Source organism: Tenrec ecaudatus, chromosome 18 (genome assembly GCF_050624435.1).
Source record: "Tenrec ecaudatus isolate mTenEca1 chromosome 18, mTenEca1.hap1, whole genome shotgun sequence".
Taxonomy (NCBI): domain Eukaryota; kingdom Metazoa; phylum Chordata; class Mammalia; order Afrosoricida; family Tenrecidae; genus Tenrec; species Tenrec ecaudatus.
The window spans coordinates 16,197,968-16,216,732 of NC_134547.1; the positions used below are offsets into that span (position 1 = coordinate 16,197,968).

Sequence of the window (18,765 nt, forward strand, 5' to 3'; positions counted from 1 at the left end):
TATATTTGAACAACAAATTATGTTTCAGAAAAACAGAACTGGCTGAGCAATGTAGAATCAGTCAGTTGGAGCAATGTAGAACCTGTCAGTTGGATCAATGGAGAACCTGTCAGTTGGATCAATGTAGAATCAGTCAGTTGGAGCAATGTAGAATCTGTCAGTTGGGTCAATGTAGAATCAGTTGTAGAATCTGTCAGTTGGATTAATGTAGAATTGGTTAGCACATTCCCTCCCTGTCAGAGACCTGGCAACATCAGGCTTCTCGGGTCCAAGTACATGGACCATTAGCCCCTGGACACACAGGAGGGACTGGCATCCTTTCTCTGGAAAATGTAGACAACCCCAGTCACCCAGGCAGAGGCGAAGGGGTGGGGCTGCTCCTGGTCAATGACTTTGTCGGGGTCAAAGCTTGAGCTGGAGAAGCAGGTCAGTAGTCTCAGGATCAAGCGCAAAGTAGTAAGGGGCTTATTCTGTGGGGCTTTTTAAAAACAAGACTCAGAGGGAAGCTGTGGTCCTTCCTTCTGGTTACATCACAACAAGCTTTGTTCTGTTTGCTCCAGATGGCCCAGACACCCCCACCATCTCCCCCTCAGCTGAGCATTACTCTCCAGGGGACACCATCAGCCTCACCTGTCAAGCAGGTTCGAACCCATCTGCACAGTATTCTTGGTTTATCCATGAAACCTACAGGCAACCCACACAGCAGCTCCTTATCCCCAACATCACCATGGGTGACAGTGGGAGCTATGCCTGCCATGTCCATAACCCTGCCACTACCCTCAATAGAACCACAATCAAGACTATCACAGTGTCTGGGAAGCGGTTCCCTGGAACGGCAGCCCTGAGTGATGGAGTGGAAGCCAGTCTTGTTCTCTGAGCAAGAAAACAAATCCAACAACCTAAAAATAATTATTCTTATTCCATGTTGCCTAGACAAAAAGGAATCTCAAACTCGGCCCCTCAATGATCTCACTACATCCCTGGAGATTGCTGGCTCCTCTTGCCCTTTTAGGAAACACCTTGGGTCCATCATGCAATGTAGAGGGGAGCTCTTTCTCTGTTCTCAGAATAGGTGGGGTGTGGTGTACACAGGCTGACAGGTTTATAGCAGAAGTGTCCTCAAGATCAAATAATCTGTCACTAATTTGTCACTTTTAGGCATGTCACTGACTCTATATACAATAAGTCTTTGAACAGGCTCACATGTGTTCTGCTGTAAGAGGATGGTCAGACCCCCGTGGGGTGATGGGCAAGCTGCAGCTCTGCTCCTTCTCTGTTCCTTGTCCCTCACACACCAGCCTAGTTCTGACACCTAATATGTTTTGATCTGGGAGAGTGGAGCCAGTGTGCAGGCTGACACGTACACAGCCCATCAATGTCTCAAGCACATCAGGTCAGGCTACAGGAAAGGGGGGGCCAAGCTCCGGGCAATGCATCTGAAACTGCATCCTGACTGTGAGGTCACCAAGGATAACCAGTGTGACACGGACACAGAGCATCCACAAAGGATCATAATAAGTTACATCCTGGGAATACAAGGTCGATTCACCCACCAAGTTCTTAATGGGAGTGAAAGGGCAGGGCCAAATTATGCTGTGTAAAACCTGTGAAAGCAGGAACCTCTCAGAGAAGGAAGACTCATATTTTTCCCTCATACGAAGTGATACAAAAATGAGAGCTACTACTCCCTCCAAGGTGGGAAACTTCCAGACTCAGAAACATGAGTCAGTCCCACTGACTTCCAGTTCCCACAGAACCAAACTCTCTACCATCTAGTCAGTGCTGACTCTTAGTGACCCCTGTGGCTTTCTGAGACCGTTGACAAGAATAGAAAGCCCAGGCTTCCCCCCATGGAGTTGCTGCTTGTTTTGAACTGCCAACCACACAGGTCACAGCCCAACACTTAGACACTGTGCCACCAGTTTGCCTCATGTAGAGACAGGGCTGAGAGTCCAAGTCTTTTTAAAAGTACAAAGATGCACTCTATAGGGTGAATCTGCTGCACTAGACCTCGGTAAGATGTTGAAAAGCAAGGATGTGCCCTTGAAGACTGAGGTGTGCCTGACCAGGTGGGTTTGGTTCTGTGGAAATAGGGTCGCTTTGAGTCAGCACCAACTCAATGTCGCCCAACAACAACACATAAATTTTCCCTCTCAGGTTTCCTTCACTTGATACTCAGTCCATAGACTGGAAGCAAACCCTTTCTCAGATCATGAAATCCTCTTTATTAGAAACTCTCTAGTTTCTTCACAAACAGTGAACATTTCGAGGCTGTGCTAGTCCCTACCATCTCAACTCTGTCTCAAGGACTTGATGTTGACACATAGCTACCCGGTAGAACAGGTAGAACTTCTCCTGTGAGATTCCTAGACTGTACCTCTTCATAGGCCTATAACCCCTGTCTTTCTCCTGAGGAGCAGATGGTGGTTTCAAACTGCTGACCTTGCAGATGACAACAGGAGTCACCACTATACCACCAATGTCCCTTGTCTCTAACAGCCTATTGAACAAAAGAGAAACACATTCTCATCTTGATGGTAAAGCTGCCCTGCCCATGAGCTAGAGGCAAATAGCCTGCCTTCCCCACATGCACAGCACCCTCAAATAAACAGGAAGGGCCTGGAAAGTTTCACAACAGCCTCTGTCAGAGAAAAATCCCACCCAGTGACAGGCGGGATGGGCGGATGTGCTGGAAAGAGACCCTGTGTTTATCCTCCAGAGCACCTGGGCTGCACCTACTTCCCAGTGAGGAGAGGGGCCACCTCCTCTCAGGAACCCAAATGGACAGACACACCACCTCTGGAGAAGGTTAGGGAAAAGCTCTGAGACACATTCAGAGCTCACTCTGAGCCCTGGAAACTGGCTGAGAGCTTCTAGGAAAATGATGATCCCCAGCCTTAAGTCCCCTCCCAGTCTCCTCCTCTGTTTTTCCACAGAGTCCTTGACCAAGCCCTCCATCCAGGCCAGCAACACCACAGTCACAGAAAAGACAGGTCCTGTGGTCTTCACCTGCCTCACCCAGCACAATGGAATCTCCATCTCCTGGTTCCACGATGGTGAAAGACTACGGCTCACGAAGAGGATGAAGCTGTTCCAGGACAACAGCTCCTTCACCATAAATCCTGTCAGGATGGAGGCTGCTGGGAACTATCAGTGTGAGATCTCCAACCCAATCAGTGCCAACAGAAGTGACTCCCTCAACGTGACTGTGAATGGTGAGTGACACTTTATCCCCTCCTACATCATCTCAGCACAGACTAACTCTATCAATTGTGTGAAAAATGGATCAATGTCACAGGTGCTAGAATATCAGTCAAAAGACAATTACAGAAAACCAAGGCAAGGGGTCCAAGAACCCAGTATCTGGGACAAACATAGTCATAAGATATTGATGATTCATAGCCCAAGTCAGATATCCATTATGCAAACTTTCACAGAATTCTGAATTTCTCTTAATCCCAAATTCCTTAAGTGAATATTGTATCAAAACACCTGGCTCATGACTGTTTTAAAGATTTAATGTGATCATCAATTAAACTTATCAAATTTATCAACATTCCACATAGAGAAAATGTTCCACAAATGTTTAAAACTCTCTCCCATCGAGTCACTGCTGACTTTTATTGACCCCACTGGGAGTTTCCAAGCCGGTAACTATTTAGAAGCATAGAAAGTTCATTCTTTCTCCTGTGGAATTGCTGGTGGTTTCAAACTGACAACCATGCCAATCTCAGCCCAACCTGTAGCCACAATACCACCAGCGCTCAGCTCTTATTGCTGCTAGTATTATCATGGCTGAAATGTAGATTGACTGAGAGTCAAATTCTAGATCTCTCTTCTATCAGCTGTAAGATTTGGATAAATTTTTCACTACTGCAAGCCTTAATTTTTCATTTGTACGATGGGAATTTTACCAGTGTGACACGCTAATTGTATGAGTGAAATGAGGTGTCTGTAAAGTACTTTGCAAGATAGCCAACTCATAAAATATCCAATAAATACTAGCTAGCATTAACATCATAACAAAACGCAGTTAAATTTGAGCAGAATGAGAATTCCAGAGCACTTCATTAGACTCCTGCAGAACTTGTATATGAATCAAAAAGCAGTTGTGGGGACAGAACAGTGGAATAGTGCATGGTTTAAAATTTTAAAAAGTGTGCATCTGGGTCATCCCTCCCACCATCCTTGCAAGATCTGTATGCTGAGCAAACATCAGAAAACCTGGATTACATGGAGAACAATGCTGCATCGGGATTGGAGAAAGATTTATTAACAGGCAACAATATGCAAATGATACAGCCTTGCTTGATGAAAGTGAGGAGGATTTGAGGCACTTGCTGGTGAAGAACAAGGATTTCAAATATCAGTATGGATTACAATTCCTGTTAAAGAAGACCAAAATCCTCACAATGGAACCAATAGACACCATCATGATAAATGGAGAAAAGACTGACATTATTAAGGATTTCATCTGGGATCCCAGTCAAGGCTTGTGGAAGCGGAGGTCAAAGTCTGAAAGGACACATTGCAGTGGGTAAATCTGCTGCACTAGACTTCATTAATGGGTTGAAAAGCAAGGAGGTTCCTTTGAGGACAAACTTGCACCTGACCCAAGCCATGGCATTTTCCATTGCCTCATATGGATGTGAAAGTCGGACACTGATTATGGAAGAGTGAAGAAGAATCAATGTCTTGGGTTTGGGGGCTGGCAATGCCTAGTGAAAGCACCACGGGGTGCCAAGAGAAGCAACACAACTGTCTTAGCGGGAAGGACGGCCAGACTGAACGTCACCTACTTTGGACATGTTGTCTGGAGAGACTCGGCCCTGGAGAAAGACCTCTGCTTGGTAGAGTAGAGGGACAGCAAAAGAGGAAGGCCCTCAGCAAGTTGGATGACACGGTGGCTGCAACAATGGCTCAAACACAGGAGCAACTGTGGGGATAGCGTGGGACCTACAATGTCGGCTCTGTTGGACATGGGGTTGCAATGAGTCAGAACCAACTTGACGTCATCCACAACGACAATAACTAATCTTCTGACAGCTCATGGGTTGATCACAGCAGACCACATCCTGGGCGCAATATTACATAACCACTGATGAGATACCATTGTAATATTACATAACTACCATGACACACATGGACCATACTGACACATAAATAGGACAGACAATATTGAACCCCAGACACATTCATCCTGCAACATACAGGAAAGAACATTGGTGCACATGACTACGAACGCAGACCCAACATATTAATCAATTACTCTTTGATAAAGGTATAAAGGAGGGTATAAGTAAATGAATGAATAATCCAGAATCTTCAAAGATTGAACCCTCTTACAGATTCCCAAGACAGTCTAGAAGCCTGGAACCATAGCCATGCAGATGGTTGGGACCTACCCATGATCCTCCCCTCTGACTCCTGCTCCTAAAGCTACCCCAGGAGTTGGTCTCTGATGACCCGGTGGTGCGTGACTGAGGGAGGGTTTCAGGAGTGTGCTGGTCCTGCTGCCGAGTCTCCTGGACACTTCTGACCATGCTCTCTCTGTGGATTCTCCAGAGCTCTCACTGCGCTCTGACACAGGCACATGTGGTTCTGTCTACTCTTTCTCTGTCCTTCAGTTTCCATTAATCCAGTTACTGTCTGTATAAATTTACTCATCTTGGATTTCATATACATAAAAACATACAAAAACAAGCACACACAAAAAAACACTGACAGCAATACCAAAAGAAAACAGATTAGAAACCGCAATCAAAAAGCAAGTAGAAAATATTAAAACTATAACAAATTTTAAATGGGTCAAAAAGGAGATCAAATCATACGGTGTTGAGTTTTAGCCTAACTACATCTGCAATAATCCACTTCCAATGATACTGTACCAGGAATCAAGGCTCCTTACAACCCTGATCTATGGTCTACAAAGATTCCCCTGAGGTGTAATATATGTGTATAGAAGACCATATGATTTTCCATTTGAAAATGCCCAGGCCAGTCTATTACAGCCAACAAATACCAAACTGAAACAGCAACAACAACTGAAGCTCACTGGTATCAAGTCAATTTCAACTCATAGCAATACTGCAGGACAGAGTAGAACTTCCCCTGTGGGTTTCTGACACTATCACTGTTTACCATTGTCTTCCTCAGAGGGTTTGGTGCATTAAACGTTCCACCTTGTGGCTGGAAGCCTAATGCATAACCCACTACCACACCAGAGCACCTCCCTAATGCCAACAACCTGACTTTTATGCATCCTGTTTCACTTTTGACAACTTCAAAGTTTTGTAATGCATATTTCATATAACCCATATTATTATTAATGGACATCTCAGCTGCTTCTTCTCACTTTAAATCATGCCATGTGTGCAAATGTAGGTCCTGAAAGCTTTACTTCATCCTCATCATTAAGGTCAATTCTACTTTGAGGAGGCAGCTCGTGCCCAGTCGTATATTAATTATTTCTTGATTGTGTGTGGTTATGCCAGAGGAGTGGCCGTAACGGAACCAATAGCCAGAGTGGGGGCTTCCAAGCCCACACAGCAAATAGAGTTAAATGGCTCTTGGCAGGAGGCTGGCATAGGAGTGGGGTTCCTATAGGCACTTAATTGGGTGTTGGGGCCTGGGGAAGGACTACTTTAGCTGAACCATAGTGCTTCAACAGAGTGCCTTTGGGAATGAGTCTTATGGTGGAGCGAAATGCCCTTTAGACATTTATTGGTAGCCATAAGAGACCTCTGTAACACTGCCTGAGCAGGACAGAGGCCAGTGGGCAGTGTGGATGAGAGACCAAAGACCAGCCTAACTACAAGGCTGAGAAGAGGCTGTCCTGACTGAATATTTTTTTTGTTTTTTTTATTGATTTGATTTTATTTTGACTGAATAGTTTTATCCTGAGCATTTGAACCTAATAACTTCCTTAATAAATCCTGTTACACTAGGTACATTCTGTGAGTTCTGTGTAGCCATTGCAATGACTTATTGAACCTACACGAAAATCAGAGAGTGCAGGGGAATCGGTGGCTGGTATGAGGATTAATAAGGGAGGGTGAAGGGTGGGGACACTGCTGATGAGCCTTGTCAGTGTAGCCAGTCCCTAAAAAATCACCATAGATCCAGTAGGCGCAATCGTACAGTGATAATAAGTAAAGATTGTAGAAAAGTCATAGATAATAAGAGAGATAGAAGAGAGATTGAAATAAAGGAGGTAGACACATTTCATGAAAGCATGCTCACCTCAGCCCCGCTCAGTGGTCCAGTGAGGATGTGGAAAGTGGGAACTGCAGGAGCAAGTGAGTGAGCGGTTTATTACTAACCAAGGCTTCTATATCTTTTGGGGGGCATGCAAGCCCCCTAATTACAGATAAAGACATGCATCACAGGAAGGGATCGTGCTATGGGTAATATAGTAATGGGAGGGGGATGATCTAGGGATATACATGCAATAGGAATGGGAGGGATTGGGGGTATACATATGACAAGACAGATCCTAGATTCAGGGAGGCAACTTAATTTTGGATGTCACTGAGCCTCTTCATTGAAACCATTACCAGTAGGGTGTGAACCTCACCTACAGTGGACCAGACTGATGGCTGAAAGCCTTCAGGGAGAAGTAATCCATTGTGCTTAACAGCAGGGAATGGTCCCACCAGAGTAGTCTGAAGCTGAATGCATCTGACTTCCCACCATTTGCTGGCAAACAACCTCTAATGTTTGGCATATCTTTGGGGGGAATAAAGCTGGGGAAAAGACTTTTTATATCCCACAATTCGCCCTTTTGTTTTATATGTAAAATTCAAAATAGCCACAGGGGCAAAGTGGATATTTTCTATCCATTGAAAGCTGACAAGGCAAATTTAATAACCAAATTAATATAGCCAAAAATTCAGGCTTATGGCAAATATTTTTAATCCAGGCACAGGGGATAAAGTCCCCCTATGCCCCTCTGCTATTAGAGGAAGGTATGAGAGGGATTGGATGCCACGGCAGGGAGAAATAGAGCAAATGGGAATGTCTGCCTCTAGAGGGAGAATGAATCAACTATTTGTGTACTTTAAGGCAGCACAGCTTTCAGGGGAGAATCTGTGGAAATGATCGATTACCACAGGGAAATGTACTTGGCCTATATCTCCAACTACCAGAGTGGCGGCTTTCCTACCGTGGAACACTGATCTTCCAGATTCCCTCCGAAACCGTCAGGGACTAAATCCCAGGTATATATCCCTCAGTGTTAGTTTCCCACATTTCCCCCTTTGGTATAACGTTTGAGATTCAATAGTGTCACGGAGGCAACATGGTCTCTCTTCATATCTCTTAGCTTCCTATAGAACCGGCACGAGATTGAAAGCATCAGAATTATGATGATTAACAACACAGTCAGACTGGAACTCAAGTTATGTGAAATACTTTTAACCCAAGCACGTGGGATCCACCATCTTTCTAAGCCATCCACCATTTGTTTAATCACCTCAGCTAGTGGAATGCCTTAAATTCACCTTTGAATGTATAGAAAACATCCTTTTAGCTGAATCACATCTAATGAAATGTTTCCCTTACACCCTTGTGCATGTTTTCTAATCAAATCCCCATAATGCAATGTCTTATTATATGGGTAAGGAGTTATACAAAAATCAGTAACATTCCAATGACATTTTAGCATTAATTGATAAGTACAAAATCCTGGTCTCTTTGCAAAAGAACAGTATGTTGTCATAGTGCAGTCACTATTGTATAAATTGTTCAGTTATGATAGAGTCCCAGGGTGTCCCTTAGACAGCATCAGCAATGGAAGAAATAGCTCAGCAGGCAGTGATGGTAATTCTCAGGAATCTTCTTGATGTTTTGAATAACTTCAGTAACAGGATAGGGTCAGGTCACAGAATCAGCTTCCTTCCTTTATTTTGGGCCTTGCTAACCAAAGAGAAATCCACCTATTTCCTTTGCCCGTGAAAGCATAAGCAAGTAACCCCTCCCTTTGGAGTGTCAGCAACCTGGAAACAGAATCATGGTTATGATTGGGTGGTTTCTCCATCTTTTCCATGCCCTTTATCTTTCTCCAAACATGTTTGCATCCTTCTAAAGGGAGTCCACTAGTTTTATTCTGCAAAAACACAAATGTATAGCACTTTCTCCAGGTGACAAATGGACCTGGATCCCAAATGCGATTTCTATCTTCTTGGGACTTCTTTTGTTTGTTTGTTTGTTTTTGTTTTGTTTTTTTCCTTGGGACTTCTTAAGAGCAGCTTTTTCTGTACAAGTGAAAATGTGTTTATCTGCCCTAATTTTGCTACAAGCTTTTAGGAAGTAGATATATTTTTTGTTGTTAAAATAACCAAATGAAATTTGCCACACATAAGATTTCTCTTGTCCCCCTTCTGTTTTAACAATGAAGATTTTAAAGCACTGCTTAAAATATCAGTTAACTTGCTAGGTTTTGAACCAGTATGACAACTTAGAGTTCATTGTTATGTAAATATCGGTTCCCAGCTCTCAGAATTGAGACAGCTGACTAATTAGAAGAGCTTCTCACACTCAGGATGATTTGAAAGACTGACAAAATTCTTAATAAATTTGTTCAGCTGTTCTTGAAGTAACTTACCAAACAGACATATTTCTCTAAATCTGCCTCTAAGGTTACAGGTTCAGTTAAGCCGTATTGCACTTCGGGATTTTTACACTGTAGGATTTTACAATGTTGCAATATTCTGTCTTGGTTAACTTCTCTCATTCTCCCCATGTTGGATTTAGAGGAAGTTAGTGGTCAGGTTTTAGGTACTCCTGAATGCCCTAAGGAAATGATCCCATATCCAGAATTTAAAAACCTTTTCCCTTCAATTTCTAATTCCATGGGGGGGGCACTGTTGTTTTCCCACAACAGCATTCCAAATGACCCCTTGATGTAAAGTGTGCTCAGACTCCTCAGATACTCTTTCCTGATAGGTATAAATTTTTACTCTAGAAATGCGAGGAAACAAAACTTGGCTTAAGTGATCTTCCTTCTTCATAAACCATGGCAGATTAGATTTTATCACTGTTTCAATTTCTTCATAATCCTGATCACTAATTCCAGCAACAATCTGAACACTTTGAGAATTCAGGTTGGACTTTCCTAATAAATGTCCTATAGTTCTTTTAGGTAGTAGACCACAAGTACTGCTCTTAGTAATTTCTGGTCCAGTATCAGCTTTTAGCTTTCCTTCACAACTTTGAATAACTCCAGTATCAATTTGAAGTCCTTGAGAATTTAAGTTAAATCTTCCTGATAAAAACTGTATTACTCTTTCAATAAGAGGCTCCTGCTTTGGGAAATCAACAGAGTTGGGAGTGCTTCTGAGCCTTTATGTGGTTAGTCAAACTTAATGCAGCAAGAACAGAGGCTGGGCTTTTGGGCTTTTGAAAGTTTGGTTGGGTCTGGTCTCCTACTGTGAGGCTGGGGGATACCTGTGATTACTGACACTGAAAGATTATTTTGCTGGTTTAAGCAAAAGTCTTGCCTTCCCCACTTTGTTGAACGTGGCTTGGATCAAGCTTCTTTTTTCTATTATCCTGCTGGGAAGCATTTGCTAATGGCAATCCTTTATTGCTGAATCTTGAGCAACATTAACACACCCAATGAATTCCCTTCCTACAGCGGAAGCCACAGCCAATTCTGGGTTCTTTTAAACCCGAACTCGGTGGTCCTGTTCTATGCTCTGCTGGAGGCCATAGCTTGCTGTTTGAAGCCAGTCTGATTGGCCTATGCTGTCTACACTCTCCTTGAAGAAGACCTATCTTTCCACAACTAAAGCATTTTCTTGTAGGTCTGGTGTAATTTTCCAAGGCAGCTGCCATGATATCAACCTTGGATTCATCTATCTCTATATTCCTGCATATTCTAAGATAATCTAATAGTGTGCCTTGTTCCCTGTAGGGATCCAAGCCATTTTTACAGTGTTTATTGGAGAATCAAAAGATAATTTATGAACTAATTGTTTTACTGCCTACACATTTTTTATACATTTGGAAATAGAGTTTTTCCAGTTGAGACACAAAGTCAGCGTAAGATTCATCATTCCGCTGTCTTATAGCTGTGTAATTGGGCCATCTCCGTCCTGATGAAATGATCTTTTCCCGGGTCCTAGACAAACCTCACATACCTGTGCTATTTCCTGTTCAGCAAACTGTAGTTGTGACTCAACTGTGATCTAATTGTCATCCCCTAGCAATTGATGCATTCCAATATCTAGCCCATCCTCGGCATTCTTAGGAGCTGTGTAAAATCCCACCACACATACAATATTGTAAAAATTGTGAAGGATGAGACATATTTTTGCCAAGTCTCTTAAGTCAGCAGGGATCCAGCATTCAGACTCTGGCAAAGACCTTATCATGCTAATTACAAAATGAGAGTCTGGGCCATAGTCATTGATCATTGATCGCTTGCTTGATATCTGTTAGCAACTCAAAGAGGAAGCCACCGTGAATTTCTTGTGGGTGTTCCACGGGCTGTCTGTTAATAACTCTAATGGAAAAAAAAACATTCTAAATTCTAAAGCTCCTTCTGCAATCCCTCTTTCTACCCTTCAAAGTAAAGGTGCTTTTCTATACTTTGCCTCTTTGCTTCTATTTTCTGAGCTGGTCTTCTCAACTGGTTTATCTTGAAACTCCACTTCCTGAACTTCATCTTCTATGTTAACTCTCTTAGTTTGCATTTCTTTGCAGCTAATCTCTCTACCTTCAGCACAGGGTTGGTTAACTATATTACAATCTCTAGTCTTTTTTTTACACTAAATTCTAGCACGTGAGCAGATGCTTTGACTATGATGCCCTCTTCTGATTCAGGTTTCGTTTTCTAAGATCTGTCTAAAATTTTCTCATCTGCCTGATACTTATTCTTCCTGCCCTCACCTGATTTAAGTTTGGGTATCTCTGAGACTTGTCATTACTCTGCTGGTTTTGTTTCTTTGATTTCTCTACCTGCAGAGAGTTCAAAAGTGTTTTAATCTGTACCCACTGCACCCAGGTCTCCATGGATATGCTGTATACCTGCCTGTGAGCCTTTATTTTGTTAATGGCTACCATATCCCAGGTCTCCATATCAAAGGTTCCTGACTCCAGAAAAGAAGGATTAAATTTCATTACCACTATTACCACTTGAAGAAACTCTTTTGTTTTATTATTCATTACCACTACATTTTGTTTCTCCAAGAGATGGCTAAGAGTGATAAAATACTCTGTATCCTTCCTCTTCGCCTGACCCATAACTCACTTGGACTAAAAAACACACGCACAAAAAAATTTTTCCTGATTCACCCTCTCTGTCCGGTGAGACCGTACAATTGTTACACAAGACATAACTCAAAAGAATTTTTTTAGCTCCAGGCCCCACGTGATGGGCACCGTATATCAGGGTAGGCAGCCCCTAACAAATTATCATAGGTCTGGTAGGCACAATTGTACAGCGATAATAAGTAAAGAGTGTAGTAAAGTCATAGATAATAAGAGTGAGAAGTAAGATTAAAATAAACGAATTAGACACATTTCATGGTAGCATTCTCACCTCAGCCCTGCTCGGTGGTCCACGTGAGGATATGGAAGGTGGGAATTGCAGGAGCAGGCGAGCGAGTGATTTAGTACTAACTAAGGCTTATATATCTGTTGGGTGGTGTGCAAGCCCCCGAATTACAAGTAAAGACATGTGTCACAGGAAGAGATTATGCAATAGGTAATATAGTAATGGGAGGGGGACAATCTAGGTGTATACATGCAATAGGAAGGGGATTAGCAGTGTATACAGGTGACAAGAAGGGCAGATCCTAGATTCAGGAAGACAGCTTAATTTTGGATGTCATTGAGCAGGTCTGACCTATTCTCTGGCTCTCCACTGAAACCATTATCAGTAGAGTGTGAACCCCACCTAGAGGGAAAATAAGTGGGTTCTACCTGTGGTGGGACTAGACAGTAGACTGAAGGCTGAATCCATCTGTACTCCCACTATGGAATGGCAAATAGCCGATAATGTTTGGCATATCTTTGGGGGAGAGAAAGCTGGGGAAAAGTCTTTGTATATCCCACACAACCTCACAGGAACTGACTTTGGACAATGATGATACCAAGTTGGATTCTCCTCCCCCCTTTTAGTTAGAGGAAGTTAGATACCACCTCCACTGCATTCCTATTGTAGAAGAGGAGGGAAGAAGGTTTGCAGGGCAAAAGTTCCTCTGTCACTAGCCCATCCATTTTTGACACTTCTTTCGTTCCTTTCTCTGACTCCATGTGCTACAAAGAACACAAAATTCTTTTAAAACAACCCCAAGCATTCCCCCATATGAGAGCATGGAACTGTCTCTCACTGCTCCTTGCCAACCAATGCACAGACCTTATTCTGACACCATCTGTAATAGACCCAGGGAGAATGAGACAGGTATGTGTAAGTCATGTTCTAAAAAGTGACACCTATAGACACAAGGACGGTGTGGCATTGTGTTGCAGAGAAAAGGAGGCGTGTGTGTCGCATAAGTCTGAGCAGGTCCTGGCTTTGAAGTCATAGCTCTATTGTGGCAATTAACAGTTGATGCCTTAAGGGGACTGATAAACCATTCATTATACTTGAAAAATAGGTAGATTTATCCAGAAATCACTTGAGGAGGAACAGGTGGCCAGTGAGTGCTGTTCCCAGAGAGAGCTAAAAAGACTTGTCTTTTGTTGAAAGGAGCTACTACTCTTCAAACATTTCCATCACCTGCCAGTCAACCTACACAACAGAAACTAAAAGTTTTGAACTCTAGCTAGCCCATTCATTGGGAACCTTTCCAATTCCAAAAGTTTTGAAGACTTGACCAACAATCTTCAATTCTATGTAAATTAATTTTTAAAACTTCAAAACTCCTTCCCATGTTCAAGTACGGTTACCTTAATTCAGAGATGGACTACTGTGAACCTGCCTTCCCTCCGTACATGAAAGGGTAACTTTATCTAACAAAGTCACACAAGGCCCAAGGATGAAATATTCTGTGGTAAAACAAATAGGTTGAGAAGAAGTCCTGGTTCTGATACTTCAAGAAATTCAGGTCACAGTCAGGGAGATGCAACCTATTTTCTCGACAGCGGAGGGCTTCCCTGCTCTTATATGTCAACACTCAGATAGACTCACCTGCAGAAAAACATGACAGACCATCCTCCAGATCATGTATGAGATCTCAATGGGGGTTTGTAGCCAGCTCATACTCTATAGGAAAGAGAGTGTCCTTACCCCTACGTTTTCTCACACAGTCACTGCGTCACTTTTTAGACAGTTGGTGTCAAAGCCCTCCATCTGAGCCAGCAACATCCTACTCACAGAAAACGAGGGCTCTGTAGATCTGACCTGCCTCACTAACCATACTAAAATCTCCATTGGTTGGATCCTCAAAGGGCAGAGCCTTTGGCCTAAGGAGAGGATAATGCTCTCCCAGCACAACAACTCCCTCACCATGCAGACGGTCAAGAGTGGTGAGGCTGGGGGAAACTTCTGGATTGTTATCCAGACACTGTTGTTGTTAGGTGCCATCTAGTCAGATCTAGACAAAAGAACAAAACACTGCCCACTCCTGAGTCATCCTCATATTAATTATGTCCGAGTCCATTGTTCTAGCCACTGTGTCAGTCCATCTCACTGAGGGTCACTCTCTACCGTACAAAGCATGATGTCCTTTTCCAGGGACTGGTCTCTCCTGAGACTACAATGAGACCAAGTTTCACATGCTTTCCCCTAATGAGATTTCTGTCTGTGTATTTCCTCCATGATAGATTTCTTTGTTCTTCTGCTACTTTCAATATTCTCCACCAACGTCCTGATGCACACTCATCAATCCTTCCGTGGTCTGTCTCGCTCACTGTTTCACTGTGATGTGCATGGGAGGTAATTGAAAATTCCGTGGCTTTGGGGAGGAACATATTACTGCTCAGAGTGATATTTTATCTCACAATAATTTTGAGAGACCTTGTGCAGTAGACAGGCCCAACAAAGTGGTGTTTGCTCTCTTTAAAAAACAAACAAATAAACTTTGATGGGCATAAAATTCACCTATCATACACGGCCATGGTTCTGTCTTATTAAAAAGGGTTGTATCATCATCAGTACAATCAGTTCTAGAAAATTTTTTCCTTCTTCTACTCATTATTATCTCTCCCATTTTCCTGTAAACTCCCCTCTCATACCCACAATGTGCCACCAATCCAGTTAGTTTCCCTATACATTTACTGTCCTGCATTTCATATACTGGAAAGCATAACAGGAAAAAATGATTTTTTTAAAACAATAACAAAGTAAACCAGATAAATAACCTTAATTGAGTAAAAAGCAGGAAGTAATAAAAATGAAAACAAATGAGTCTAAAGAGAAATCAAAGGATCAGGTATGACATTTGAATATTTGTCAAATTACATTTGCTCCAAAGCAAAGTTTACAACACTCTCTGTATGCCATTAAGGCTAATCACTAGACTATGGGCAGCAGCGATCCAGCAGAGGCTTCGTCCATGTATGGAGCCTGTAACTGGATGTTATTCTCCCACTGTCATCCAAAGCTTTCTGCAAAGCATGTGTTCACAATTTAAGCTCTGATGTCATTCCCTACTTTGGATGTGATTTTAATCTTTATTATTCTTGGATCACACAGGATGGTGTGCTTCTTGTATGTGGACTTAGTTGACACCTCATTTACATGACTACTTGTTGGAAGATCAGCCTTTAAGACACCAGGCGCTATTCTTTTTGACAGCCAGGCACCTTCTACTTTTTTCACCACATTTTTCTGTTGCTCCCATACATTCTGTGATCTCTTTATGAGGGTGAGCGTCAGGCAGGTCCATCTCATAAGAGCTAATTGTTCTTAGACTGGGGATTGAATGAGTTACTTGCTTTCTTGACGGCTGCTCCCATGACTATTATTGTGAATTCATATCATTGAAATCCTTGCCAACTTCAATCTTCTCTCCATTTCACATAATGCTGTCTATTGGTCCATTTTTAGGAATATTTGTTTTCTTCACACCACGGCAATCCACATGAACAGTGACAGTATTTGATTTCCACTAGGAAGTGTCTCAAGACCTCTTCACTTTTCACCAAGTAAGGTGGTGTCAACTGTATAGCACAAGTTCTAATGAGCCTTCCTCAAGTCCTGACAGAATATTCTTAAAATAGTCCAACTTCTCAGATTATTTGCTGAGCGCATAGACTAAATAAATTTGATAAAAAATATAACCCTGGCACACCTTTCCTCAATATAATAATGCTCTAGTTTCATGTATAGCTTCTGAATGAGTACAATGATATATTCTAGAATTCCCAGTCTCAATATTAAACTTGTCCATGGACTGTTGAAACCATTATCTTGAGAAACATTTTGCATGAATGTGACATTAATGATATTGTCCATAATTTCTGCATTCCTCTGGGTCACCATTTGTCATACTTAGGGTTTTTGTGGCACATGGAACCCGTGGGAAGATGTGCTTAGAGCCGGCATGTGAATCAGGTCTCAGCTTGATGACCTCCTTTGGAGGTATAACCAAGAGAAATGACTCTTGGACACTGGCACCTCCCTCTCACTGCCTTCTCCTTCTTGTTGTTGAAGAGCAACCCTGAGACATGCAAGACTGTGTTGTTGGCACCACCATTAGACCCACAAGACTTTGCACCCACTGGCCTGTGATGTGTCTGCATTCTGCATTGTTGCATGTGGCTGCATGAGTGAAGAGGGACTAATATAAGACTTATGGGCTGGAGTTGGACTGAGCTGGGATATTTTCCCGATATATTCAGTTTCTTGACATAAAATACTTTATTACACATATATATATGAGGGTCACTGAATTTGTTACTGAAGTCAACCAGGCCTAACAGAACGTTCTTTAGAGTGGGCACAAAAATGGATCTCTCCCAGTTGGTTGGCCAGGTTTGGCTGCCTTCAACAGTTCTTGACATAGGCCAGTGAGTGCTTCCAGTGCTGCATCAATTTGCTGAAAGTTTTCACTGTGACACTAAGTGTTAACAAAGTCACTGTGGGTTCACAAAGTCACATTCAGGTCCTGTCTCACCTCTATGGTCTCCCCACTCCGCAATAGAAGGGGGTTGCCCTCGCCCGGAAAGAGGAAGAGGCTCGATGCCATGAGCACCACCCAGGACATATTCAGCTCTCTGGAAACACAGCTCCATCATTCCTTCAATGAGAGGTTGAGAAGCTGCCTGGACTGCACGATGGCAAATAGACTAGAGAACATTCTCATGATGATAAGACACAGAGCAAATGTACTTTACGTGATGCAGTCAGCACACTAGGTCCCTTCCCAGAGAGCCGGAGAGCACTTGTAGAACTCAGGAGCTGGGAGCCCAAGACGAGGTACAACTGGTGAGGGAGAGGAACAATCTGAGGGAGCTTACCTTCCCACCCCGCTCATGGCTTTCCCTGAAGCAAAGAGGATGATCCAGGGAGAAGGACCTTTATGACTGATGCTCAATGTAAGTGGGAATTGGCAAAAAGGAGGCCTCTTCACCTGATGCAAAGGGCTTAAGTGGAGCGCAAATGCTTTGAGCATGATTGGGGCGGGGAATGTATGGATGTTCTTTATAAAATTGATGTATGCATATGTATGAATTGTGATAAGAGTTGTATGAGTCCCTAATAAAATGTAAAAAAAGAAAGAAAAAAAAAAGGTGGCCTCTTCTACAAGGTGTGCCCATGGCCGAGGAAAGGTGCACCCAGGACCACCGACTGGTAGTCACCACAGCGTGGTCTGATGGTGAGAATCCAAAAGGCACGGATCATGAATCTCGAGTTTCTCTCCTTCTCTGTCCACAGCAGGTGACAGGTCTGGAGGAGGTCAGGTCTTCTTAGCTGGGACCCTTACTGGCATTGTGATTGCAATCCTGGTCCAGGTGATTCTGGTGGCCACACTGGTGTATTTCCTGTTCCACACCAGGACTAGAAGGTATGATGATTCACTCCTCACTTCATCAACTGCAGTGAGACTGACCTCAGACAGGAAGAGCAAGGGTACAGCTTCATGCTGGACCTAGCTCAGCCGACAGCCCTGCTCACTCCCCCGATGACTTGCCCTGTTCATTCCATCTAGGTTCCTCCCTCACAAGGTCTTCCCCTCAGACTGTCCTCAGTCTCTCCATCTACAAATTGAGCTCAGTAAGGGCTCCACTCCTCAGGGCACAGCACCCCCTAATGTTTACTCATAACCACCAGGTCCACAGAAATTGCTTTCTTGTGCTCTTAGCACCTGCTGGGTCATTTTGTCTTAGACTGGCAGCTGCATGAGGATCCTTTGCTTGTGGGGCAGAGGCAGATGTGGCTTCTTCTCTGTTTGTCTGTCTATCTATTCCTTTGTTTGTCTGAGGTGAACTGATTGGGTAGGAAAGACTCCAAGTCCATTTCAATAGTTCTTTTCTTCCTCATTTTGAATCCACTCCAAGCACTCAGTAGGCTGGAAGGAAAAGGAACCTGGAGGGCTTTTTGGTTTTGTTTTTAAGAAAATACCATATATGTGCACACAACCCATCTCAATAAACAAACTCAAGAAAAATACCCCGTTCAAACTTCCATATAGGTGGTTCTTTTTCTGCCACCCCACTCCCAGTGTGTCCTCTCTGTGTTCAGTCACCTAGGACCACCCCCAACACAGCACTACAGTGATGGAGAGAGGAAATCTCCACCCCCACTACTCCACATTGGCCCCCTCTCTGGCCTCTGTCTGATCTCAGGTCCATGACCTCTCCCTGCATCCTCAC

At 43.1% G+C, this 18,765-nt stretch overlaps 1 protein-coding gene across 1 annotated transcript in view; it reads left to right on the forward strand.

The window, feature by feature from the left end:
- LOC142431621 (cell adhesion molecule CEACAM7-like) overlaps positions 1-18,765 on the forward strand; it is a 53,898-nt gene that overhangs the window by 3,388 nt on the left and 31,745 nt on the right. The window contains 1 exon segment of the mRNA XM_075536639.1: positions 2,937-3,215. Coding sequence (XP_075392754.1) covers positions 2,937-3,215 — 279 coding nt within the window.